Genomic DNA, 27582 nt, shown 5'->3' on the forward strand with positions numbered 1-27582 from the left:
TGTGAGTGTACTCAGAACAACCAATAATCCAACAACTGGAATAAAAAAACATCACTGAGAGCCACAGCAGCAGACTAGATCAAGCAAAAGAATGTAAAAAGAAGTCAAAGAACTGACTCACCTAGAAAGGAAGGAAATACAAAAGTGAATAGAATGCCACATTTAAGCATGGTATACTTGCCTATGACGTCAGTAATAAAAGGGAAATGCCAAGGGTTGAGAGTTCAGGGATAGCTGGAGGCTGACTCAAAAGGAAAATCGACTGACAAGGAAGAAGCAGAGCTGACAGAACAGCCTTAAAGGAACATTGTTGCAATTCCACAGGAAGACAAAGAAATGGAGAAAACCAGGGGAGATACACCCACACACACACACAAACATACATATACATCTGTGTGCATATATACATATATTAATATATAATTAAATACACACACACACACATATATATATATATAAATAACTAAAACTTGCCAATACTCAGGAACAATAGTGCATCACAACTCCAATTAGATTTAACTTAGTCAAAAGTCAAAGACAAAGAAGCAAGAACAGTTTTCAAGCTACACAGAATCAGAGTGACAGATTTCTAGGTAGAAGCCTAGCAGGTCAGGAGAACAGAGGATGATACATCAGAGATATACAACAGCAGGTATGGATCAAACTAAGCATCCAACAACGGATGCGTGAATAACATAAATTTGGGATTTATGCATAGTAAGATATTATTTAGCCATAAAAGGATGGAATTCTGTGGTATGGGGAAATACGGATGAGTTTGGAAGATACTATGTTAGGTGAATAAATCAGGCACAAAACCAACTTTGTAGACTCTCACGTAAATATATACGGAAGCTATGCACATTGATTCAACAGAAATAGAGCAGAACAGTGGATACCAGAGAAAATTAAGGGAATCAGGGAGATGGTGGGGGAGACAGAGAGAGAAAGGCCAATAGCGGAAGGGTGCAGTTGGAGAGAAGAAATAAACACTATGCAGGGTGTTCGGGAAGAAAAGGTATCAACGGTCTGAGCTAACACTGAACTCTTCATCCTACGATACCAACCTACCAGGCAAGATGTGCCCACTGGAGCAACAGTGCCATGCCTGTTCAACAACCACACTCTAGATCAGATCTGATGCCTGCTCCACAGAAGGGAATTCATGCCTGGCACTATAAACACGGTCAAAACACGTGGTTAGGCAAGTCATAGGCCCTAGAGCAGAATCTATAGATGTTGATTTGCCTTCATGTTGTCAAACTGCCATCTAAATATTTATGTTATGTCCATCTATCTGGCTGCTTTTACCTTGGTCAGAGAAGCTTCTCATTGCAGTGGGTAATGGTTAAAATAACAAAATGTAGCCACACTGTAACTTTTCTCTTGCTTGAAAGATTTTGCTGGAGTATATAAGCTGTAAGGAAAAAAAACAAAGGAAGAGAGAAGGAAAGCACACAGCAGTAAAGATACAGAAGGAGAGATGTAGAAGGAAGTCATCAGGGAAGCAGAGGAAGGGACACATCAGGGCAGAAGAACAGAACAAACAAGAAAAGGGCAGAAGAAGGACAAAAAGGATAAGGAAATTAAAAAGAAGCTTCTAATCCCTCAAAAAAGAACTCTGTATGTTTTCCTGCCCATCTCTGCCTATCATTCCCAGTCTCTGGCCTACAAAAGGCTAGACCCTCTACATTAGGGAAACCAGGAAAAGTTATACACACAAGCTCATCTCTCCAAAGGAAAGAGATGTTTTCCTGTCTCCTACCTAGAATGCTAAGGCCAGGTTTCACCCCAATTCCCTTGAATATTATGGTTGTTTATCCCAGACTTTCTAGCCCTGCATCTTGGGTATTGCTTCTCAGTCCATCCTTATGAAACATATCATGTGTACTTTACAACAACCCAAGTAACTGTTCTCTTTTGTCCACGCCAATCCTGACTCCGACAGGAACTATGTTTACTTCAGCCATTCTCTATAGACCCTTATTCTGAGCATTGTTTATAAGCCAAACAGAACACATCTTTCTGGAAGAAGCTGTGTGTACTTTCTACAGGGTTTCAATGTAAACAAACATGTCTTAAGCTTTGTTGACTGAACTGTCATCAGGAAATCTTTCCAAAATTGTACTGTACACAAAGATAGCTAAAATAAATGTCTGGTGTCAGACTCTAGAAGTCTGAACCAACACTAGCTAACTAAATCATATTGAAACAGATTTCCTTCTTGCCTCTTGACGATCATCATTTCCCTGACGGCCATAAGCACCTGCAGGGACCCCAAAATTTATGATGACAAACTCTTGATTCTGATAGAGCCAAGCTGTTTCTTAATATATCAGCCTGGATATTTAGTTGGCAGATACTTTACAGCTCTTTGAAATTCTCTGTAAGCTAATGTTGCTGTTTTGGAATATTACTTTAACTAGGCAAAGATGTGTTGCATTTGTTTATGCTGTGGAATATTATTTTAGCTATGTGAAGGTGTGTTGCATTTGTTTCTGCTGCCTTTGTTAGCAATGGAAAGATAAGTGACATTTGTTAGTGCTTCCCTTGTTTAATTATGTAAAGATGTGTTGCATTTGTTTCACCTTGCCTGCCTAAGGCACCTGATTGGTCTACTAAGAAGCTAAATGGCCAATAGTTAGGCAGAAGAGGGATAGGCAGGGCTGGAGGGCAGAGAGAAGGAGGAGGAGAGATAGAGGGAGAAGGAAGGGGACACACCCCAGGCCAGAAGCCAGACAGACAGACAGACATGAGAAGCAGTGGAAGTCAGGCATACAGAAATAAAGGTTAAAAAAACCCACTCAGATAAAGAGAAACAAATTAAAATAAGACCCAAGATAAGGCCAAGCATTCACAAATAATAAATAAGTCTCTGTGTCGTGATTTGCGAGCTGGTTGGTGGCCCAAAAGAAAGTCTATTACATGTGCCAGCATTTATTATTTGACACATTATCTAACATTATTAAAATATATATTGAAATTTCTTCTGTATAATACAATAACTCTCTTATAATTTCATGATGCTACAACAAAGTGCTTAAAGCTGGGTAACTTATATAGTAATAAGGTTTATCACTTCAGTGCCTGGGGTACCCAAACAACACAATGTCTGGGTTATGACCTCCTGGGCGACATCACAGCTTGCTTACTGGCCAGACAGCCAGCCGGGCCCTACTGATGGGCTCCAGTCCTAAAGGGAAAAGGCAGAGTTTCTGAGGATAACACATGCACGTGTGCACACGCATACTCATGTACATTGTTTACAAAGTATGCAGCTGTCAACAGTTGTCTAATGATCCTATCAATGAAAGGAGAATTGCTATCCCTTTTTGTTAACAAAGCATCTTATTTACATTTAGTATTTAGCTAGTAGGTTAAAAAAAATTCAAACTTCTTTGTGATCAAGTTTATTATATCTTCTTTCTTTTTTTCTGGAAGGATGAACAGAAAGTAAATGTAAGCAGGAAAAACAAACTGAGAATAAAATCCTATCAGGAAGACCTAGTCAAACTGAGACGTTTGTGTGGGAGCTGGAGAGATGGCTCAGTGGTTAGAGCATTGGCTGTTTCTGCAGAAGACCCTGGTTACTACCCAGCACCCACACAGTGCCTTACAACCACCTGTAACTCCAGCTCCACAGAATCTGATGCCTCCCTCTGACTTCCATGGACACCAGATACACAACTGGTACATAAACACACAGGCAGGCAAACACTTAAAATAAATAAACAAATATTTTTCATTAAAGATTTATCAAAATCCAATTGTCATCCCAAATTCAACTCTTTTGTCCTTTACATATACTTCAGACAATAATACTGACCTAATTTAGAGCCATCGTGAGGATTAATGTGCTTTATAATGCTAATCATAGCATGGACGATGACAGCTTATGATAGGTATAAACAGTCTTGCAACCACAAGTAAGCGGAGCCTCTTATTTGGATGCAAGCCGCTGGCTATTTTCTAAAATAATGCTAATTATAAATCACCAATAACTCCTCGCATAAAGACGTTAGCTAATTAATAAGCATATATTTTCTCAAATCTCAACTGCCTTTAAAGAAAGTAGTATGGCTGTCACAGGCAGAAAAGAGTCACTTAGGTCAACCCCACCAGAAGGTGGTCTACCTACCCACTAAAGATTAGCATTGGGTTGATTACTGTCACCATCCCCATCAGAGGGGTTATGCAACTTCCTGGGCCACCTGCCACTCAAATGGAAAAGCAAGGGGAGTGTTGAATTCAGACATTTCCCATGGTGACTTCTGCCTTCAACACCAGAGTTACACTCTTCAATAACACAGAGTCAGTATCGGATCACTTCTGTCTCCTTTCAGCTCAGCTAATACGCTTTTCACCAAGAACTGTCACATCCTCCAGATGCCAAGAGCAACCAGAAACCCCAGCTGAAAGCCGAACAGCAGCAGCAGTCCCAGTTCTGGGAACTGAGACTTTTGGACGTTCTTCTTTATAAACCTCATTCATCAAACAGCAGAGCCATTCCATTCAGTGCTGGCATTATGGAAGTGCTCAGATGGAATACAAAATGTGTATGAATTGGCTTAAATTCCCTACAGGAAAGGAAGAAATTAACCAGGAGGAAGTGCAAAGAAAGAATCCTAGCTATGACTCAAACCTGGCATTAGGGATTTGTCATCAAGTGTCACCCTTGGGGTTCCCTACAAAAGGTTTCCAGAGTAGAAGTCTAACAGAATCAAATTCAATTACATTTATTGTACCTACCACACTTCCTGCCTATTCAAGACAGGAAATGTTAAAAGATATTCATACAAATTCAGACATCCCTAATAATACAAGGATTAGCTTATACCAAAGTCGCATCCCTGGTGCTACAAGTCATAACATTAAAGGGTAATTGCTCAGTCATCTTTTCATGAGTGACTTATCAAAGCCAAGGGCTTTGGTAAAGGCTTTTAAAGCAAAAGGCAAGGCTCTTTGGCATTGTTGCTTTGTGAATAAAGTGGCTGTTTTTTGCTGTAGACTTTCGCTGTAGCTAACTCCCTTTCCGTTACATATTTGGGAATTAATTACCTAGTTCAGAAGTTTCCCACTGCCAGGCCTTGTTCTTCTCTCCTACGTAAATGCAGAAATCTGCCTTCCTGCAAATTATCTTAATCAACAGGCATTCAGTCAGTGTTTAGAGTCCAGGAAAACAGAATCCCATTTAAGATATTCATATAGTTCAAGGGCATTACTACCTGTCCAAGCTGCTGTTCTGTTTTACCCCACAACACCCAGAATCAGAACCACTGACAACAGTGTAGCCCGGAACTGATAATTTAGAGGCCTGGGTCTCTTCTTTGCTTAGAGCAGTAAGTCTAACTCTAGACCTAGGCCCGTAGAAACTGCAGTGTCAGCTTGCACTCCCACCAGCAAATTCAGGAGTGTTCCCTTTACCCCACAACCTCTCCAGCATAACATGTCATCAGTGTTTTTGATCTTGGCCATTCTTACAGGAAAATGAATACAGCCCCTTTGGATATCAGTATAGTGATTTCTCAGAAAATTAGGACACAACCTTCCTCAAGAGCGAGCAATATCACTTTTGGGTATATACCTAAAGGATGTTCAATCGTACCACAAGGACATGTGCTCAACTATGTTCATGGCAGCACTGTTTGTCATAGCCAGAACCTGGAAACAACCTAAATGCTCCTCGACCAAAGAATGGATAAGGAAAATGTGGTACATTTACACAATGGGATACCACACAGCAGAAAAAAATAATGGCATCTTGAAATTTGCAGGCAAATGGATGGATCTAGAAAACATCATATTTAGTGAGGTGACCCAGACCTAGAGAGACAAATATATCTACTCACTCATAAGTGGTTTTTAGACATAAAGCAAAGAAAACCAGCCTACAAATCACAATCCCAGAGAACCCAGACAACAATGAGGCCCCTAAGAGAAACATACATGGCTCTAATCTACATGGGAAGTAGAAAAAGACAAGATCTCCTGAGTAAACTGGGAGCATGGGGACCATGGGAGAAGGTAAAGGGGAGGGGAGAGGTATAGAGGGGAGCAGAGTAAAATGTATAGCTCAATAAAATCAATATAAAAAAACTTCAAAAAAAAGAAGAAAGAAAGAAAGAAAGAAAGAAAGAAAGAAAGAAAGAAAGAAAGAAAAAACTGCAGTGTCTGGTGTATGCGCTTATCCAGAGACGTTAGCTTTCCCCAGGTTGCTTGGTTACCTGGTAGCCTCTATGCATGCTGAGAGAAAAGTGGCGCGCTGATTTAAACAATCTGTGCCCTGTTCATAATTTTACTGAAAATAAACCTTTTTATTTTATCTTTTATCTACTACTCTGATAGTGCAGTGCACTAACCTTCCTCTCTAGAACCCCCTGATTATTTAATTCCTTTCTTAACTAACTTTCTCATAGGGCTTGCTCTCGTGCTCTCTCTCTCTCTCTCTCTCTCTCTCTCTCTCTCTCTCTCTCTCTCTCTCTCTCGTGTGTGTATGTGTGTATGTGTGTGTGTCTGTCAAAACCTTACCTGATTTTCTATGGGGCAAAAGAATTCCAGCCCGGGAACCCGCTAGGGCTGGGGAACTGCTGGTTTTGAGGATATCTATTACTGGGAACGTTTGTAACGGGTAAAACAAAAATGAAGAGAGAAAGATGGAGAAAAAGAAACATGAACAGATGATTCCCATTGTGAGTAGACTTCTTTACCCTCGGACTTGTAGCCCCACTCTGCTCATCCTGGCATCTTTAACTGAACCCCATTACCCTGGAAATCAGTGTGTGTGAAAAAGTAACGGGTGGGATGCTGACAGTGGGGTGGGATGCTGACAGTGTGGGATGCTGACAGTGGGGTGGGATGCTGACAGTGGGGTGGGATGCTGACAGTGGGGTGGGATGCTGACAGTGGGGTGGGATGCTGACAGTGGGGGGTGGGATGCTGACAGTGGGGTGGGATGCTGACAGTGGGGTGGGATGCTGACAGTGGGGTGGGATGCTGACAGTGGGGTGGGATGCTGACAGTGGGGTGGGATGCTGACAGTGGGGTGGGATGCTGACAGTGGGGTGGGATGCTGACAGTGGGGTGGGATGCTGACAGTGGGGTGGGATGCTGACAGTGGGGTGGGATCATGGAGGGACAGTGAGGGGTGGGATGCTGACAGTGGGGTGGGATGCTGACAGTGGGGTGGGATCAATGGACACAAACAAGTTTCTACTGAGCTTATGAAAAATATTTCAATATCTATTTTTCACTTATAAATTAAGTTGCTTATAAAAATATAATTTGAGCAGAGAAAACTCATTTTGCTTGCTTGTCTTACTATAAAGGACAGGGAACACACAAGTCTCCCTATACCACCAGTTCTGTAACTCTATGTCTTAGAAAATTATGAATAAACTATGGACAAGAACATAAAGGAATTAGTAATAACCCTACAATGCCTCTAATCAGTAGAGCTGCCTCAATGGGGGCGGGGAGGGGGCGGCCAATACGAGAATGTAGGGTGGAGAAAGAAGGAAAGGCACAAGGCAGAAGAGCCAGACCCCCGGAGAGCTGGCCACTGGGTTTTGATGAGACTCAGTAAGTTGTTAGGAAAATACTTCCAGTTATCTCAGGTCTGCTTGTCCTCAGCCTATTTACAAATGGATTTCTCGCAGACACACACACACACACACACCCCTAAACAATAACCCTCCACTCCTTAAACAATTCTACAGACTCCTGGCACAGCCATATTTGGCCTATCCTTGAAAACCCACTTCTTGCAGTTTGACCGCTGGCTCATAGGTTAACAGCATGCACTGCTCTCACAGAAGACCTGAGTGAGGTTCCTAGCACCCACATTGCAGTCCACAACCACCTAGAACTACATTCTAGGGGATTCAATACCTTCTTCTGGCCCCAATGGGCAACTGAACTCATGTGCACATAACCCCATGTGTAATTCTTCAGAAAGAAACCACCCCTTCCAGTCACATACAGGACGGAGGTGCAGTAGTGCAGTACTGATTGGAGACGCTGATAAACGACAGTCTGAGGAAACCATGGAGCCGCAAGGCATCTACAGCAACACATATTCTCAAGGAGGAAAAGAAATCCAACCCCGGGTGTCTGTAGAAGGTATCAAAAGCCAAGCCTGTGTGTGTGTCAGTTACAGACAACGGGAGTAAACAACCCTGACCGCTGGTGGGACAGACTGAAGGCACGAGGCCAAGGACCTCCGTCCTGAGACCTCCCAACTTCCCTCCTTGGCAGGTCAGATTCAATAGCTCCTTGAGCCACTGGATTTCCAAGACACGACGCTTTAGGGCAAAGCAGCGAGTCTTATTCGGCTACATCAGACATCCACACTGCTGTAGGTGTTATGGATGCAATGAATACTGACAAAAAACAAGACTCCATTCTCACCTTCTTTGCAGCCAGAAAAGGGCACATGAACTATTTCTGCATCTAAGATCTTAAAGCCCATGAGAATAACTCTAACTCACTTCTCATCACGTTCTCGAAGCCTTGATGTACATCATCACATACTTAGTCTGAGAAAAACTTCATACTGCAAAGGCAACTGATCGGTGTAATGTGAACTGACACCTCAACCTGGTCCTCATAAGAACGCCCTCCTGGCAAAGGGCTTCCATGCCGTTTCCTCCCCAGTGCTACCTGAAGGTCCATTCTGATGCCAGGAAAACAAGGTCACTCCCCTTCCGTTCTTTCCCCCACTCCAGGAGACTGAATCCAGACTCTTGTGCATGCTAGTCAAGTGTTCTATGTGCAAATTTGTATCCACAGCCCTCTACAGTCCTTCTCTGTCTAGTAGCTCACCACGGAAGGATTCCCAACAAGCACAGAGAGCAAGCAAGCTCAATCTCTTTCTTTCACTCATTAAAAATAAATCCCATGGGGCCCAGATTTAGAGCACCATGAAAAAGTTAAAGCGAGAGAGGGAGGCACCCACCCACACATCTCTCCATTCAGAGGCACTATTCCGCAGTTGCTGGAGAGTTTATAATTAACATACTCGCTTAACTTGGAACAGAAATTTCCCGATTCTCTTGTAATTTACACAGGGGTATGACTGACCACAAAGTTAGATCACAGGTAGGATCAGCATCCCTGGCTGACTCCAAAGGCCTTCTTGGTGTTCCCTCTCTGGTTTTCTGCATTCAGCCAGTCTTGACTGTGGCAGATGCTGGCCTAACTCAAGTACAAGCAGACAGAGAGTTGCTCCGAACCGTTCACTTCCTTCCAGAGGCCCAGGTGGTTGCCAGAGGCTCCATGAACTCTATACCGAGGATCTGTGAAAACGTGAGATTGCATTCCCACCCCTTTAGTATAGTGTCTTCTAAAGATGGCTGCCATCAGTGTGCTACCTGGTTTCTGTTTCTTTTCCTACCTGCTGCCACCCTAGGATCTAAGGCAAAGTTGCAGGGAGAGACACGTGCACCCCACCTTTACAGTGAAAACAGCTACCAGTACAGGACCGTGTACAATGGTGAGGGTGGCAAGAACACGTAATCCCAGCTCCTGGGAGGTAGAGACAGGAGTTCAGCTGTTCGAGGTCATCTTTGGCTTCACAGGAAGTTTACACGTAGCTGGAGGATGTGTCAAAAACAACAATTACTCCCCCCCCCCAAAAAAAAACCTACAATACCAGAACAAGAAGTCTCCTTCTTTGACAGAAAGGGGAACTGAAACTCAGAAAGGATCCTGTCCAGGGCTACACTTATTTCCTGATAGTAAAAAGAGCAGGCCAACTCTCATACTCTCAGCGCAGGCATCCGGTCTTGTCATTCCAGAGACAGGTCAGAGTTTTTCATGTGCTAGACAACTGCAAAGATCATGCATGACTCCTGACGTTTGAGATAGGGCCGGGAGATATTACATTAACCAACAGCACAGACCACCTCCAGAGTGGACAAGCGGATCAGACAGGGTTAAGCAAACCCTGCCCTAGGCTACCTGGCTTTGCTATCTCTATTACTAAAATGACCGTTCAGCTCCCAGAATATTCTCCTGCAAGAGTTGGCCAGGTGAGCACAGTCCTTCAAGATGGGCATGGGGCCGGTGAGATGAAAAGCACTTGATACAAACCTGACAACTCAAGTTCAATCTCACATAAAGAAGGAAGGGAAGGACAAAGTTCACAAAGCTGAACTGACATCCCATGGTACAGGCATGCCCACACACACCCCTTCCTCCCCCCCCCACTCCTTTCTTACCCCTGCACACAAATACACACACATTTTAAAAATAAGTCACTGGAGTAAGGTGAGTCCAAGGTACCCAACTCCTGCCTGATCGTGACCATTCCCTAAGATGAGCAGGGTCCGAGCTGCCAAACTCCCTTTTGGAATCCACTGTTCCTCTCACCTAAAGAGACAGGATGTTAATGAGCTTAAGGTGAGACAGTGAGCTGTGAAGGACTGAGAAAAAGATCTGCATTTTTCATGTTTTCCACCAAGAAGACTATCAGTAAAAAATAAAAAATTTCCCACTGCCTTCAAGGTAGTTATATATTATGCTAATAGCTAAAACATAATAAATACAACTTATGCATTTATTGACAGTTTTCACTGACTGTTTGTACTGCACAGAACAATCAATCATTTGAACGTTTTTCATAGTAGATGCACCGTACAAAAGGACGTTGTGGACAGGTAAGCCTACAAACCCATTCTTCAAAATCCCAAGAATCGTGGCAACAGGTTAGGAAAGCTGCAATTACACCCACACGAACACAAACAGTGGGCACTTTGCACATGGGGACTCGGGGGCAGACAGTGAACAAGGGGAGGGCCGCTGAGCATACTCATACACTTCATAATTTGGGGCAGAGGACTCGGTTTCACAATGCCCAGGCTGCCTTCAACGTGCTTTATAACTGAACACAGCCTTGAAATCTGGGACCTCTTGCCTCTACCACTCAAGTGCTAAGATTATACGTATTCACCATCAAACCCCACATAAATCCTGTAGTCTGTTGTTTTCAAGTGTTCAACATGAAGTCACGACTACAAATTAAGGTTGACATTTGGGCGGAGAAACAGCAGGGACAGCAGGGCATAGCCACATGCCATAGTATAAAGTATATACAGAGAAAACAACATAAATCAGGTCACCTGATGCAATTTCCCTCCATGAATACAGATAAGCCCTCCTGAATCCTCCAGGCCCACAGATGTTGGGTGCCTGGTCTTCTCTCTTTTACAAAATTATGCGAATTTATGTTTGTCTGTGTGAGTATGTGCCACATGTGTGCCTAGAGACCAGAAAAAAGGCATTGGATCCTCTAGAGCTGGAGTTAGAGGAGGTTCTGAGCCAAACTGGCATGGGTGCTGGGGAGAGCAGCAACTCTCTCAAGCACCGCCCTGTCTCTTCAGCCCCCTCGGCTGTTCTTCAGTAAGGCTTCTACGTCTAGACTTGATCTGGGCTACGTGAAAGGAACAACAGGGAGCAAAGACTCTGGCTCACAAGGGTGTTAGATTATGGACCACAGTCACAGTACAGGAGGCTCACCTCCGCACTACCACTCCAAGGTCACAAGCCGACACTCTGTGGCCACTGAGTGTCAAATCTAGGCTCTATAATGATAAAGTGAGAAGAAAAAGAGGTAAACTAACAGGCTTGAAAATACACACGGGTTGTCGGAAATAAGTGAAAAGCACTGAGGTGAGGACACTAATGAACGCCTGCCTTTTCAGCTGAGCCTTTCCTACCGCCCTTATCATGAGCCTCAGCCCAGCACCAGGGCACCTGTCCACCCACTTCCTGGTCAACATTCTGTACTAGGTAACACACACACACCTGTCTACCCAAACCCTGGCATACACTCTGTACTCAGCAACTCAGCAACAGACAGACAGACAGACACACACACACACACACCTATCTACCAAACCCTGGCATACACTCTGTACTCAGCAACTCAGCAACTCAGCAACAGACAGACACACACACCTGTCTACCAAACCCTGGCATACACTCTGTACTCAGCAACAGACAGACAGACAGACAGACACACACACACCTGTCTACCCAAACCCTGGCATATACTCTGTACTCAGCAACAGACACACACACACACACACACACACACACACACACCTGTCTACCCAAACCCTGGCATATACTCTGTACTCAGCAACAGACAGACAGACAGACACACACACACACACACACACACACACACACACCTGTCTACCCAAACCCTGGCATACACTCTGTACTCAGCAACAGACAGACAGACAGACACACACACACACACACACCTGTCTACCCAAACCCTGGCATATACTCTGTACTCAGCAACAGACACACAGACACACAGACACACAGACACACACCTGTCTACCCAAACCCTGGCATATACTCTGTATTCAGCAACAGACAGACAGACAGACACACACACACAGACTCATGGGTCAAACATCGACTCTGTCCTGCTCTGCCCACCTCACCCCTCCACCCCACCCCAGTCTATCCCGTCACAGCCTGCACCCAAACATCCACGCAGCACTTGCCACAAGAATCACAGTCCTACCTCGTCACTGCATCCCTCATCTCTGCCGCAAAGTCCCACACAGCGCTAAGCACTGAGTGCTTCCCGAAAGCATGTTGCAGAAAGGAAAGAACGAAGAGGTAATCGGGAGGAAAACTTCAGATACTGAGCACGTGAGGAATCCGTTTAAAATGGCCACATCTTAACTTTCACTGAATAGGGAAAATCACCTCTCAATCCTGATTTGCACGTTATATAATAAGTTTAAAAGAAGAAACTCCATTTTTCCATTCCATATCTTAAATTAGACACAGGTCAGTGGGGAATGCCGGAGCTTCCCTGAAGACAGCGGTGTAGGGAGGAATGACCCACTACCATGTGCCGTAGCCCTGCCCTGCTAACCAAGCGGGAGTGGCACTCACCTGGTTTGTTGCCTTCCCTCTCATGGCCAAGCTGCCCCTTGGTGTTCACACCACACGTGTAAACCTCTCCATCCTCCAGCAGGAACACAGAGTGATTTCCTCCGCACGCCACTTCCTTGATGCTTCTGTCTGACACAAAGCGGCACACCTGGGGCTCAGCCACGATTCCTCCTCCTCGCAGGTTGGAACTGATGCCTGGTTGGCCCAGAGACCAATACCCCCAACATAACATTGTTCTTATTGTTCAGAGAGTCATATAGCCTGGAAGACAGTTTTGTTTAAAAAAAAAAAGGAGGGAGGAGGTAAGGAAAAAAAATTAAAAAACAAGTTTTAAAATGTCAGAAAAAATCAAGTAACAAATTCAACCAATAAAAATATAAATAACCCTCCCATGTGAGCAAAAGATGTGATAGTTGAAGAAAATGGAACAAAATCCATTACTTTTGTGATAATTAAAAATGGTGTTCATCACGTCTTGCATACTAAAACAAAACACATTAATATTGTCAAAAGTAGCTACAAGTCAAAAAGATGCTGTTTATGACTTTTTGCATTTTATTAAGCACTTAAAATGAAATTTTAGATAAATCTCCCTTACAACACTGAGTGAGCATGTCAATGGCAGGAAGCAGACATTCTGCACACCACTAGGCAGAGATGGGGTGAGCTCACCTCATACTTTCTCAGTGTCCTTCCTTCTGCACTCTCTCTGCCTTTTTAAAAACTCGCTTTTATTTGAGCCATCCTGTTAGATAGACCTACTACTACTAGCTCCATCCACAGCATGTTGTCACTTGAGTCAGTGAAGAACGAGGAAACTACGCTCTTGCCTCCCATCCATCACCAAAACTTCCTACCTGAAAGCAGTCCCTCTGCAGAAATCAGCACTGTGTCCCCTGGACCTGTTTCCTATGACACCGGTACTCCTCACCTTCTTCCTCCTCATCAAACAATGCCTTCAGATGGCTGACACCCTGAACAGAGACTGCGGACTAACACAGGCTTCTTCCATATAGCAGGACACCAACTTTGACTGGCTGACTACTGCAGACACTAGATCCCTAAGTTTTAAAAATATGTACCCACAAAAGCACGCTTTTTCAAACAAATAAAACTAAAATCTCCTCCCTCTCTACCAGTTCATAAGCATCAGGTGGCCGAATGAGGTGGAGTCCTCCTATTGCTAAGAGAAACACAAAATGGTTGGCCTGCTTTAGAGAAGGGCGGGGCTGCTATAGAGAAGGGTGGAGCTGCTCCAGAGAAGGGCGGGGCTGCTCTGGGGAAGGGTGGGCCTGCTTTAGAGAAGGGTGGAGCTGCTCTACAGAAGGGTGGAGTTGCTCTGGGGAAGGGCGGGGCTGCTCTAGAGAAGGGTGGAGCTGCTCTGGGGAAGGGTGGAGCTGCTCTGGGGAAGGGTGGAGCTGCTCTGGGGAAGGGTGGAGCTGCTCTGGGGAAGGGTGGAGCTGCTCTGGGGAAGGGTGGAGCTGCTCTGGGGAAAGGTGGAGCTGCTCTACAGAAGGGTGGAGTTGCTCTGGGGAAGGGTGGAGCTGCTCTACAGAAGGGTGGAGCTGCTCTGGGGAAGGGTGGAACTGCTCTGGGGAAGGGTGGGGCTGCTCTGGGGAAGGGTGGAGCTGCTCTGGGGAAGGGTGGAGCTGCTCTGGGGAAGGGTGGAGCTGCTCTACAGAAGGGTGGAGCTGCTCTGGGGAAGGGTGGAGCTGCTCTGGAGAAGGGTGGAGCTGCTCTGGGGAAGGGTGGAACTGCTCTGGGGAAGGGTTGGGCTGCTCTGGGGAAGGGTGGAGTTGCTCTGGGGAAGGGCGGGGCTGCTCTAGAGAAGGGTGGAGCTGCTCTGGGGAAGGGTGGAGCTGCTCTAGAGAAGGGTGGGGCTGCTCTAGAGAAGGGTGGAGCTGCTCTGGGGAAGGGTGGAGTTGCTCTGGGGAAGGGTGGAGCTGCTCTGGAGAAGGGTGGAGCTGCTCTGGGGAAGGGTGGAGCTGCTCTGGGGAAGGGTGGGGCTGCTCTAGAGAAGGGTGGGGCTACTCTGGGGAAGGGTGGAGTTGCTCTGGGGAAGGGTGGGGCTGCTCTGGGGAAGGGTGGGGCTGCTCTGGGGAAGGGTGGGGCTGCTCTAGAGAAGGGTGGGGCTGCTCTGGGGAAGGGTGGGGCTGCTCTAGAGAAGGGTGGAGCTGCTCTGGGGAAGGGTGGGGCTGCTCTAGAGAAGGGTGGGGCTGCTCTGGGGAAGGGTGGGGCTGCTCTAGAGAAGGGTGGGGCTACTCTGGGGAAGGGTGGAGTTGCTCTGGGGAAGGGCAGGGCTGCTCTGGGGAAGGGTGGGGCTGCTCTAGTGGATAATGCCCCCCCTCTGGAAAATGATGTGGCAGTTCTTCTTTTGGCTCTACTGTCACTAGTTAGAAATGTCAAGCAGGTGACTCCCCACTGAAGCAAACACCCAGTGAGAGAAAAGTTTAGAATTTAGAAAAGGAAGGAAGGAAAGCCCAAGCATGTCATAAAGAGCAGAAGGATGAGGGCAGGCCAGTGGTAGAGAACTTACCTAGCACCTATACAAGACTCTGGGTTCAGTACCCAACATTGGAAACACAAAGTGGGGGGGGTCCTCCTCTTTTAAGATGCCAGGGGAAGAGGGAAGACTGAAGCCTGTAACATGGCCACACGCTTGGCCAGTACAGAGTGGGAAGCAGTGGATTTGAGAAGAGTCATGCCCAATGTTCGGTTCCATGCTGCCTGCTATTATTTTCTCGAATCCCAAACTGTCAAAGTAAAAATCCCTAGACTAAGTCTTTACCAGTATGCGGAAATTCAGAACCTTGGCAGCGGGTGAGTGGGTTACAAAAAAACCAAAGTACTTCCTGAAAACTGAGATGAAGACTGAAGACTGTGAGGGGACCAGGAATGTCAGGCAAAAGATGATAAGATGCAGGTTCAAACACTGTTCCCTGCCCGAGGAGACACCTACTTAGCATAGTTTGTTATTTAAATCGCTTTATTTGGATATGAAAGGAAATCTCCCAAAAACCAGCCTTAGGGACATTTAGGTTACATTTCAATTTTCATATATGTTTAATAATTAAATTTTCCTTTCTATCTACTTAAAGTTGTATTTCCCCCAACTGAAAGTCAGTTTCAGATTCTCAGGAAAGCACGGGGACATCTAAGCTGCACTGCACACATTACAGGGGTCCTACTTAATAAAAGGAAATGTCAGTCTTGCTATGAATTACAGGGTTAGGCACAACATGTCAAGAACACATCACCAACCAATCCATGGGAAGAACTGTGCTAACATCTGAGGGTCTAGGGGCACAAAGCAGACAGCTTTGCTGTGCAGACGCAGATCTTAAGATGGGCAACTCCTTTCTTCAACATAAAACAATGACTACAGTTTATAATCCAATGAAATCAATTGGTTCAATCCTTCTTGACAATACAGTACTGTGTCCCTAATGACGTTCAAATGTAATTTCACAACTGCACTACAGTAAGTAATCTTAATTTAATCTTTGAATTTTTGGAAAGTATAAAACTGAGCTTAATTCAGTGTCTTAACCAGAAAGTATTGCTTCTTCCCCAGAGTTTAATATGGTATGGTGTCTATCAGATGCTACACTAAAAAATTACTCAGCTTAAGTTTTATGGTTTTTTGGTTTGGTTTAGTTTGGTTTGGTTTTTTGGTTTTCCTAGACAGGGTTTCTCTATGTAGCCCTGGATGTCCTCCTGAATGCTGGGATTAAAGGTGTGTGCCACCACCACCCAGAAAGAATTATTCTTTGATGAATTACAAAGACTGGGTTAAGACACCTAAAGTACAAAGCAGGCAGAGAGGGTACAAGAATAAGACCACAGCATGTGTTTATAATGGGACTTCCCACCTGGCTCAAATGCTAATCCACACTCATTGCTTTCATTTTAATATTTTAAGGTTTTGTCTTCTCTCTCCTATCAACAACTGTATTAACACCACAATACTACATCATCTATCAGCCACTGTAATCATACACAACTTATTATTACCTCCTGTCATCATCGTAACAATGTTTGGATAAAGCATCCCTCGCAGAGCTCAACAACACCCATGCTGCACAGCTGGAGGCAGCAGAGCCCTGCTCCCCATCTAAGATCAACAGCAATGTCCACACAGATCCACTCCGCCACGTGAGGAACGTGTCACCCACAATACCACAACATAAAATACTCTTGGAAGGACTACACTGTAGTCAGTATCCAAAATATCGTGTAAAGTTTAAACTAAACCTGCCCTCTGAGCACAGAACTAGTCCTACTTGATTACAACTACAGGATTAGCCAATATAAGAAAATGTGTCTGGGGCTAGAGATGACTCCCCTTGCAATCAAGAGGACCGGAGTAGAGGTCCCGCTCAGAAGTTAGCAGGTATTCTTCCTGTAGAGAGCGGATGGCTTGGCCTTGGACAGGTCAGAGATTCTGCTGTTCAAAACGTCCCTCAGGCTGAAGTGCCTTGTCGTGATGCTGGGTGCAGAAGGCTGCTACGCGAAGAAAACGTGTGTCTTAGGTGAGTTTTCTCCAAGAATAAATTAAAATGTAATTTGTGATTCATTTACTATCAGTAACAAAAAAAGAAAAAAGAAGAGGAAACTTCTTGAATCTTTACATCATCCACCCGCAAAAGCTGCCGTAAAAATATCTGGAGTGCAAAACAATGGCAGAAACGGCGGGAAAGCGGCTGTGTCGGGTATTCACACGGGGAGCACTGACGGGGCTTTCAGTTAAAGTGTAAATATAGCATTTACCCAGAGCAAGAAAGCAGGAAACCTTCCTCAACTCATGCAGACAGAGATGCATAGCTAGTTCTAGTATATACTAACTAGCATACATAAAGCAAGATTACACAGTGGTGACGCAAACACTGTGCCCCTTCTGTATCTGCCTGGAAGGAAGACTTCCATGAGTCACTAATGTGCTGTTCACAGCAGCTTTATAAAATGTGATTATTGGAAGTTATAAGAATCAACTATTATTTATAATCAGATAAACTCTGTGTGTGTGTGTGTGTGTGTGTGTGTGTGTGTGTGTGTGTGTGTGTGTTTAGTCTGTTGTTCCTGGCACCTACTTTTGTTTAAATTGCGTTTCTTTTACTTGTAATAAAAGAGATCCTGACTGAAAATAACCACATCATTAAGAACATCAAGAGGTAAGACTTAATTTGAGCTTATTCTGAGTCAAAGTCATAGGTATTAGTACATAATACACACACACACACACACACACACACACACAAAGGGAAAAGAAACTGAGACAGAGCGCTAGGGAAAGTAATTATAGGACCACACACACCGCAGCACAGTAGGGTTGAATTCAGACTCCACACTCTAGACACACACACACACAACACACACACACACATACAACACACACACACCGCAGCACAGTAGGGTTGAATTCAGACTCCACACTCTAGACACACACACACACACACACACACACACACACACCGCAGCACAGTAGGGTTGAACTCAGACTCCACACTCTAGACACACACACACACACACCGCAGCACAGTAGGGTTGCATTCAGACTCCACACTCTAGACACACACACACACACACACCGCAGCACAGTAGGGTTGCATTCAGACTCCACACTCTAGACACACACACACACTGCAGCACAGTAGGGTTGCATTCAGACTCCACACTCTAGACACACACACACACACACACACACACTGCAGCACAGTAGGGTTGCATTCAGACTCCACACTCTAGACACACACACACACACACACACACACACCCCGCAGCACAGTAGGGTTGAACTCAGACTCCACACTCTAGACCTTCCAATAAGGAGCCTAGGATGGACTGCTGCATGTCCAGCATTCCCAAAAGTCCCCAGAACTGTCTGCAAAACTGAACACCCTGATCAACAGTCAATCTATGGAATGTACTGAAGAATTACTTCCTAGTGGGGTAGTGGGGTAGGGGAGCAGACAGGACTCCCTCACACCAGACACTAAATTCACTCAGCCATTTGTCTTGCTTGGGTTCCATGATTAACAAGCGACTAATTATTTTTTTCCACCAGGGCCAATTCTACAACAGTGATAAAATATTGTTGCTCAACAGGGGCCATGCATCCCAACCTGCATGGCATCTCCCTTCATTACTATGCTGGTATCCTGAGTCAATCAACTTTGGAGGAGTTTGTGTTTGAGACCCAGCTGAATTCTCAGTCCTCTGGGGGAGTATAATCCTACAGAAACAGCCTAAAGCATGACCTTTGGCTGACTAGTAGAGTCATTTTAGGATGAAAACAATAAATGAACATGAAAACTTCGAAACTTCACCTCCCTTGAATTAAAGACATCTTCAAGTAGTCAAGTAAAATCTTGCCAAGAGAATTAAATGGTAGCCACAATCAAGAGACATCGCTGTAGGTGAGTTATTTCCTAATAGGGAATATGGTTGGGGTCATCACAATGTCTCAAAATGGCGGCAGGGGGCAGTAAAATTACCCAGCTTTCCGGAAAGAAGTTCAGTGTGTTAAAAAGAGGCCAGGTAACTGGGCATTATGATGCATGTCTGCAAATCCCAGCATTTGGGAGGCTGAAGCAGAAGGATCATGAGTTTAAGGCGACCCTGGGTAACACAGTGAGACACTGTCTCAAAAGGGGGAGGACCACGCCCCCACAACCATTAATTCAGCTTTCATTTACAGGCATGCTCTAGCTGAACCCCTAAAGCTGGCTGCTGCCAATGTCCATGAACTTAGCTCAGCCACGGTCTGTGCATCAGTGAGCATTTTGATATCCCAATTTCTCTCATTCATTTTTCTACATTCATTACCTCTCCTTCCCTCTTAGGGAAGATTCATTTCCTTTCAAAATATACAATTAGAGAATCTGTGAGAGAAGAGAGAAGAGCTAGTCCCGTCCTACACCTCCCGCCCAGCCTTCACTTCCTCCATCACAAAACAAAAGCAGGATGACTTTCAAAGAACAACTTTCCCCAGGGGTCACGCATGACACAGTCTCCTTTTCTTCATCTCATCTTGGTAAAAGACTGACGCCAGAACGGCCACATGAGTCAACTCAGCTCAAGTTCGGAGTTAACCACACTCCAGCTGGGAAGCCTGGAGGAGGAAGCGCAGAGGCCAGGGTCTCTTTCCTTTCTCTCCAAAGTGGGGGAGTAACAGAGCTCTATGGAGATGTGTGTGGAAAGGGTCGGTCCTGTCCTGGGTGACCATCAAATGGCCTAGTCCTCCGCTTTCAGCCTCTGCAGATAGGACAGCTGCAGAAGAGACTGGGGTGTCACTCCTCATCTCCTTGGCTGGGACCAACATCAGCCACGTCCTGCCAAGCCTGCACCAGAGCAAAGCAAAGCTGCCAACACAGCGTCGTTTCATCAGGGCACCTGAGGCTACCAGGGAGCTCTCCGGGTATTTAGAATCTGGATAGAAAAGGCAGACATCTCTCTCTGCACCAGTCCTAGTGAGTGCACTGAATACATACCAGCAACCTCCATCTCGACGGTCTTAACATCATGTCCACAGCAGTCTCATAACTGACTCCTACTCCTCTGAAAGCCAAAGGCGCCTAAGTAATTCAGAAAGGACTTGTAACCTCACTTAAAATAATGATAGACTCCCTTTAAAATACGCTCAGCGGTGGATACACGAATGGTGATATATATGCAGGAAAGGCCGTGTGCAGGCTTCGGTGTGTTGCAGGTATGCCCCAAATCCAAGCTCCAAATAAACTGAGACAAAACTCAAAAAAATGCCAGTAACAAAATTCATCCTAATGACATGCTTTATTATTAAAATGTTTGCTACCAGCAAGAGCAGCATAAAAGGCAAGCAGATGTTCAACAAGACATCCACACTCTTTTTCTGTGTCTTCCTTATCCTTTACTTTAGTGGGACCTGGGTCCTCTGCCCCTTTCAGCCATCAGACAAAGCATCTGTGCTCCAGCCCATCGCCTTCTCACCATGATGCCTCCTTCACTATCTGGCACCAGGCTTTGTGAAGCCGGACGAATGAGAGGCTCTCTGGGGGAGCTGTGGGCTGACTTCACAAGACACCCAGCCAGCCTGGCGAGAATTGGAAGAAGGTCTGGTAACACCAGAACAGCCAGAGCACTGACTCACAGCTAGTGAGTGTGAACTGCCATTAGTACTTTGGAAAACAAGGTGGCATTTTCCAGCGACGATACGGAGACACGAATAGTGCACAGCACATTCATTTTATTCCTGAGCCTCGGGCCAGACTGTCTAACTCATTAAGAATCTACGGTCTTCCTGCAAGCGCAGAGAGGCAGAGACAGTAAAAGCTAAAAACTTGGAACTTGCAGCAGTGCTGAAATGCTGTGTGCTGGCACTGTCCGCTACAGTGGCTGTGCATTCAAAGTATGGGTAATAAAACGGAAGACCTGACATTTCAATACTATAATACTATTTGATTTTCATTTTAATATATGTGAGCACGTTGGCTACCAGCCACCTTACTATACAATGCAGTGAGAAATACATTAATCTAGGCATCACGATACATGGATAACAATTTTATAATTATTAGAAACGCAGGGGTGGGGAGTCAAGTATGGTAGTGAATACCTATAAAGCATCCCTTGAGAGGATGCTCAGGGCAGAGACAGGGATGCGTTGTGTGATGGCGAAAAGGTAAGCTCACCATCTAGAGAGGCAGAGGATGAGCAGCCAGTGTGGACTTCGTGAGACCTGTCTCAAAGGAAACAAACTATACCACATGCATCAAATAGAATACTGTATAGAAGTTAAACTGAGTCTCAGAAACAGTTTTGAGTTACAAAAGGAATCACAATTTTTCCTTCTGTTCTTAACATTTCTCAACATACACATCACCTGTCTTGCTTTACAATACAAATATTTCACAATTTAGAAAAAGCACTGGTAAGGTGTCTTCCACTTCCTAGAGCCCCCCTCAGCACCGTGAGCCCACACAGACAAACAACCTCTATGGAGGATCCAAGCTGAGTCCACCTGTAATGTCTCCTATTCTCAGTAGAAGGCAAGAGCACAGTGAACTGAATCCTGATCTTGGAAAGCTACACTTGCCAGTTTTAACCTGTGCACAGTTATGTTTTCCATGCTGGATGTGGCTGACTGAGTCTCTATTTCTATGTATTTCTCCATTTCAAATGGACCCCTGTGTTTCAGCAGACCGAAAGGGAATGCCTTCTACAATGACACTATTACTAAACAGAGCAGAGCAGGATCCCCTGCTTGGGCAAGCAGGCTTTTCCTTTTCCATTCATTGAAAGTGTACACGTACACATATGTGCACAGAAACACAAGCACACGAATGGCTACAGTTTTACAAAAAGAGTCTGGTGCCACCAGACTGTTCAGAGGCATTGGCTTTTCATATGCAAACTACCAGAGGCCCTAGAATTACAGGTGTGTGATAGCATAACTGGAATTTGTATTTTATTTTGCTTTTTGAGACAGGGTCGCTCTGTGGCCCATGCTGGAATGGAAAACAAGTTGGCATTCGCTAGTGTCGATGGAGATGGGAACACTGCACAGTGCAGGGATTTTAGTCCCAGGCCTACCGCCAGACTGTCTAAATCAGTAAGAATCTAACTCATTAAGCCCAGGCTGGCCTGGCACTCAATATATGGGTCAGACTGGCCTCAAGCTCATGTTAGTTCTCCTGCCTTAGCCTCCCGAGTATGAAAATTAAAGACACGAACTATCACAACTGGAAAATGGTGGGTTTTTTGTTATTTGGTTTTTTAGTACTGGGGATCGAACTAGATGATCTAGATCTTCTCTATTGTTCTATTCGCGAGTCTTGCATGTAGTCCAGGTTAGCTGCAAACCCAAAACAATCATCCTGCCCTAGCTTCCCTGGGAGAGGTGTAAATCATCATGCCCAGCAGGGTCCTACCGTCATACACATACACACACACCACAGGGGAGAGACAGACAACCAGACACACTGACAGGGACAGAGACACAGCAAACACACAAATATGCTACAATTGAGAGAATAGAATTCCGGCTTTCCAGGGAAGCTCCAAGGCTGGGACTCTTTCTTGTTCATTTCTCCAGTTTCTGAGACCATACTGTTGTCCTATGCATAACAGGTGCTCATGCTGGATAGTTTTATGTCAGCCTGACACAAGGGGAGCCTTAGTTAAGAAAATACCTTTATAAGATCAGGCTGTAGGCCAGCCTGTACGGCATTTTCTCAATTAGTGACTGATGGGGAAGGGAACAGCTCATTGTAGATGGTGCCACTATGGGCAACTGGTCCTGGATGCCATGAGAAAGCAGGCTGAACAAGTCACAAAGCAACAGTCCCCACGGCCTCTGCATCTGCTCCTGCCTCTAGGTTCCTGCCCTGTTTGAGTTCCTGTACTGACTTCCTCTGAAAATGAACTGTGATGGGGAAGCATAAGCCAAACAAACCCTGTCCTCCTCCCATTGCTTTTGGCCACGGTGTTTCGTCACATCAACAGTACCCTAACTAGGACAGGGCTCAAAAATAATCTCTGAGCAAAGGAACAACAACGCTCGCTGTGGCTGCAGAACTAGCCCTGGGTCTAGATCTAAACACTTTATTTAATTTACCCTCTGTCAAGTCAAGGCTCTAGAACAGCCAGAAGTCTTATTATGCACAGCTGGTGGGAGGGTAAGTTGGCAAAACCACTTTAGAAACCTCAAGATTAGCAAGATTAAATCACTTGCCCAAGAACATGTAAATAAGTAGCTGAAATAGAAACTTCCTAAGTCAAAAGGCAGAATTCAAACTTCCTCTACTAGACTACAAGCCATACTCTTTAACATGACACCGAGCTGTGTCCCAAACAAAAGGAAACCAAGCCACAAAAGCAATGCACTCGAATTTTGTTAATATGAGTTTAAAGACAACGCTGTAGATGATCAAAATACATTATAAATCTATAAAAATTTGAAAACAAAACCATTATTACATATAAATTATTATGTACATTAATATTTGCTAATAAAACACTTCAAAGGAAAATGTAAAAGGACACAGGTGTGTGCAATAAGTGAGCTCATATTCGCTAAATCATCAATGATTATACAACCAGAACGTAAGCCAGCCGGAGGAAGAGGAGGAGTGAACAAGTCTCCATAGAATTAACCAGACTGTCCTCCACAATCCTGACTCATGATAAAACCAGCTCACTCACATAGAAACACACACCCTTAGCACCAGCAAGTATCATTTCTGAATGTTTTAAATGTCAAAGAGAGCAGGGTTGTATTGTCAAAGGGACCACCTTACGTTCAAGGCTTACCAATCCATTCAGAAATGGCAGCTGAGCTTCTGGACAGAGTGGCTAAGTGGCAGCAAAGCCAGGAGCACGGCCGGTAATCCAGGACTCAAGAGCACGGACGCAGGAGGATCGGTTTTAGGTTGGCACCAGCTACAGAGCGAGTTCAAGGCCAGCCTCAGACACATGAAACCCTGGCTTACAATGAAGGGGTAGGGGGAAGAACAAGGAGAAGAGAGGAACAAGAAGCTGATGAAGCACAGCCCAGAAACAAGGTCCCCACTTTCTGGGCTCACCTTGTCTCTTCACTGCCTCAAAGTAAAGGGAAGCAGGAAGATGTGTTACTGTCCCTGACCAAGCAGCTAGATCGGTCAGAGCCTTCACCAGCTCTGTGGGTTAGATAGTTTTCCCATTTACACGACCAAGAGAAAAAAAACTAAGGCTCAGAGGGCTTAAGTTAACTCACCCTTAATCATACATTAGGCATTTGGACTAGAAGCCAGAACGTCCAATCTCAGCACAGGGTGTTATGTTAAAAAAAATAAAATAAAAAAATAAAGAACAGGACTCTGCAAAGTGCTTAAAATACGTAGTCTACACAGACCTGGAATGCACACCTGTAATCTCAGTACTTACGAGGCCAACGCAGGAGGATTACTGAGTTCAACACATACTTGAACTATCGTAAATTAGAAGCCAGTCTACACCATATAGCACAACTCCATTTCCAAAAGAAAGGTAAGAGTAAACCTCTGAAAATAAGAATACATTAACCACTAGAGATGTAATGTTCCCCAGTGTATCTCAAGAGAGGGGTTTGGTTAAGATAGCCTCCAACCAACCTTGATGAAGTAAAGCATCTTTACGTGAACTAAAGCCATAAAGAGGACCTTATAAAATTCTGGCCATTTAATAGAAGCAGTAAAAATATTTTCAAGTCATCTCCCATTTAGACTGGACAGAAATTACAGAATAATTCAGTTTTGCTGTTCGTTTGCCTTCCCAGCTAGCTACCTTACTGCAACTACTACACTCTACTTTCGTCTCTCCCTGTTACTATATCCTCTAGGTGCAATACAAGAAGTCCCAAACTGGCACCTCCAGTCACCCAAATAAAGCAAAAGGGAAGCATGAAGATGTGTTAAGGTCCCTCATCTAGCAGCTATTCTGGTCTGAGTCACCACACAGTCTGTGGTCCTGCATGAGTTTGGGCCATCATTTCTACCTTCTTCCGTCAGATTAGGAGACCACCACTTTTATTTCTGAAACTGGTGCAGAGCCATCTTTTGTCTCCAGCAGGGGTGCTACTTTCATTATTGACAACAATGTCTTTAAGTGATTATCCTAATCTTAAGCGATTCAAATGTGTCCCGCAGCATGAAATGCAATACCCAAAGACTTCTCCAACACTGTCTGGAACATTTTTGGACTCCTATTTCTTCTTTAACACAATGATCGACAACTACTTACTGAACAAGTCCAACTGGGTAGTAGTGAGCCATGCTTCTATTTTGCTCATGACAACAGAGTTTTGCATATAATTTGATTCCTGCAGCTTAACTTCTCCAATGGGGTCAAAACTGGAGTATATAATCTACCTAATTTTGCTTTTCTGATTTATAAAGCTTTCCTTCTCCAAGAAAAGAAAATACCAAAAAGAGCCGCACTGTAATACGCCTCTGAATGTACCAGATTGCTCTCGCCGCATCTAAAAAGGCTAATCCTCGTTTGACTTTCCTTTCTTTCCAGTCTAAAGCTAAAAATCAGTTCACTTTATCAAATTATCAAATGAAAGGGTCTAGAAATAGCTCCCTATTTGTGGAAAGAGCCAAAAGGCACATAAAAATGGAAGATATCATTTGAATCGTCCTCCCCCAAAGCTCCCCGGATGAGATAAATCCCAGCAAAATCCTAGACGTCTTAAGTAAGAATTTAATGTACTTCCTAATGAGGCCGATGTGAACTCTAAAGTAATATAGAATCAGGAACCAGCCTGGAACAGCGAAGTCCAAACACTCGTCCCGGGGGTCCCGGGCTGCACACGCTCACGGCAGCCCCCGGAGCGCGTCTCCCCAGGTTCAGCCCTTCGGTTCACACACCTGCTCCTCGATCCAGCCGTCGGGTCGGCCGCAGCACGCCTGCACCAGAGACCGGGTCTCCGAGCTCCGCCCGCCAGCTGGGTGGGAGGAGCCCGCGTGCAGCCGCAACGCGAATTCCCCTGTCGCCGCGCCGCTCTTCACGCAGGGAGGTCACCGGCGGCCCGCGTCCGAGCCGGGGCGGCGAGGCGCCTCCGCGACGGGGAGCTGCGGGCAACCCAGCTCCCCTCCCCCGCGGGCGCGGCCGCCTCGGTGCCCCAGAGATAGCCGGCACCCGCACGCCCGGTCCTCAGCGCCAACCCCGGCGACCGCAGCCCTCCGTCAGCTCGGGCCACCCCGGCCTCCGGCGTCACAGTATTAATGAAGTTTCCCCGCACTCCCGCGGCCGCAGAATGAGCAGGGAGAACGACTTCCCGCCCGGCCAATGGTGGCGGCGGCAGCGGGGCGGGGCGCGGCGGGTGCGGAGAGGGCGGGGCGACGTCGGGACGGGAGGGGCCCGAGAGGTGACCGGAGGGGGGGCGGGGAGGGGGCGGGACTCTCAGCCAGGAGGTGACCGGGAGGGGGCGGGACCCGCAGTTGGGAGAGGATCAAGAGGGTGCGGGAGGGACGTAGGACGGAGGAGGTAACCGAGAGGTAGGCAGGTAGTCGTGAGGTGGTGGGACCCGTCGCTGGGAGGTTGTGGGACCCGCAGGCTGGAGGTGGTAGAGAGATGACAGGACCCTGGACAGGCTATTGTCGGAGTTACCTTTCCAGGAGTGAAATTGCTTTTCGCTGGCTGGGAAGCCAAGGAGCAATGTCCATTGAAGGGGGTTGAGGGGGGGTTCTCGACTCAGATTCTTATATTCATGCAGAGATAGCGACGTGGGGAATGGCATGGTGAGCTGGCGGGTGATTGCCAGGGCTATGGTTCCGAACCCAGTGTCACTCAGGGACCAAGGTCTGCAGGCCGCAGTGGTGCACAGAAAGAGGCGGGACCAGAGAGGAAGGCACACTGCAGGAAACAGAGCTGGAAAGCCACCAGTTCTGAAATCATAAAGCACACCTTTGGTCTAATACCCCAAAAATGGCGGGTGGGGGGGTAGAAGTTTCAACCCCACTTTCCCAGGTCTCGAAGATGACCTACAATCTTCTTTCTCCCCCAAGGCCACAAATGCTCTCAGACTTGTGCTGGGGCTCCTCTCATCTTCAAATCATCTTTTCAAGAAAATCATATGGCAACATTGAATTAATTCATGTTTCTGTCTGCCTTTAATTTGAAACTCTGAGCACGGGGCTTTAACCCAAAAGAATGTGCAAAAATCTC

General features: G+C 45.7%; 1 protein-coding gene across 4 annotated transcripts in view; it reads right to left on the reverse strand.

Annotated features, from left to right (window-relative positions):
- Positions 1-26469, reverse strand: part of Herc3 (HECT and RLD domain containing E3 ubiquitin protein ligase 3) — a 99536-nt gene extending 73067 nt beyond the window's left edge. For 3 of the 4 annotated variants that reach the window (XM_075983951.1, XM_075983952.1, XM_075983955.1), the window contains exons 1-2: positions 26283-26420; positions 12919-13179 (exon numbers count right to left, since the gene is read on the reverse strand). In XM_075983951.1, coding sequence (XP_075840066.1) covers positions 12919-13150 — 232 coding nt within the window. In that variant the 5' untranslated portion in view covers positions 13151-13179; positions 26283-26420. Of the gene's footprint in view, positions 1-12918; positions 13180-26282 lie in introns of all 4 variants that reach the window. The other variant, XM_075983950.1, reaches the window with a different exon arrangement.
- Between the last annotated feature and the right edge of the window lie 1113 nt (positions 26470-27582).

This window comes from Microtus pennsylvanicus, chromosome 8 (assembly GCF_037038515.1).
Source record: "Microtus pennsylvanicus isolate mMicPen1 chromosome 8, mMicPen1.hap1, whole genome shotgun sequence".
Taxonomy (NCBI): domain Eukaryota; kingdom Metazoa; phylum Chordata; class Mammalia; order Rodentia; family Cricetidae; genus Microtus; species Microtus pennsylvanicus.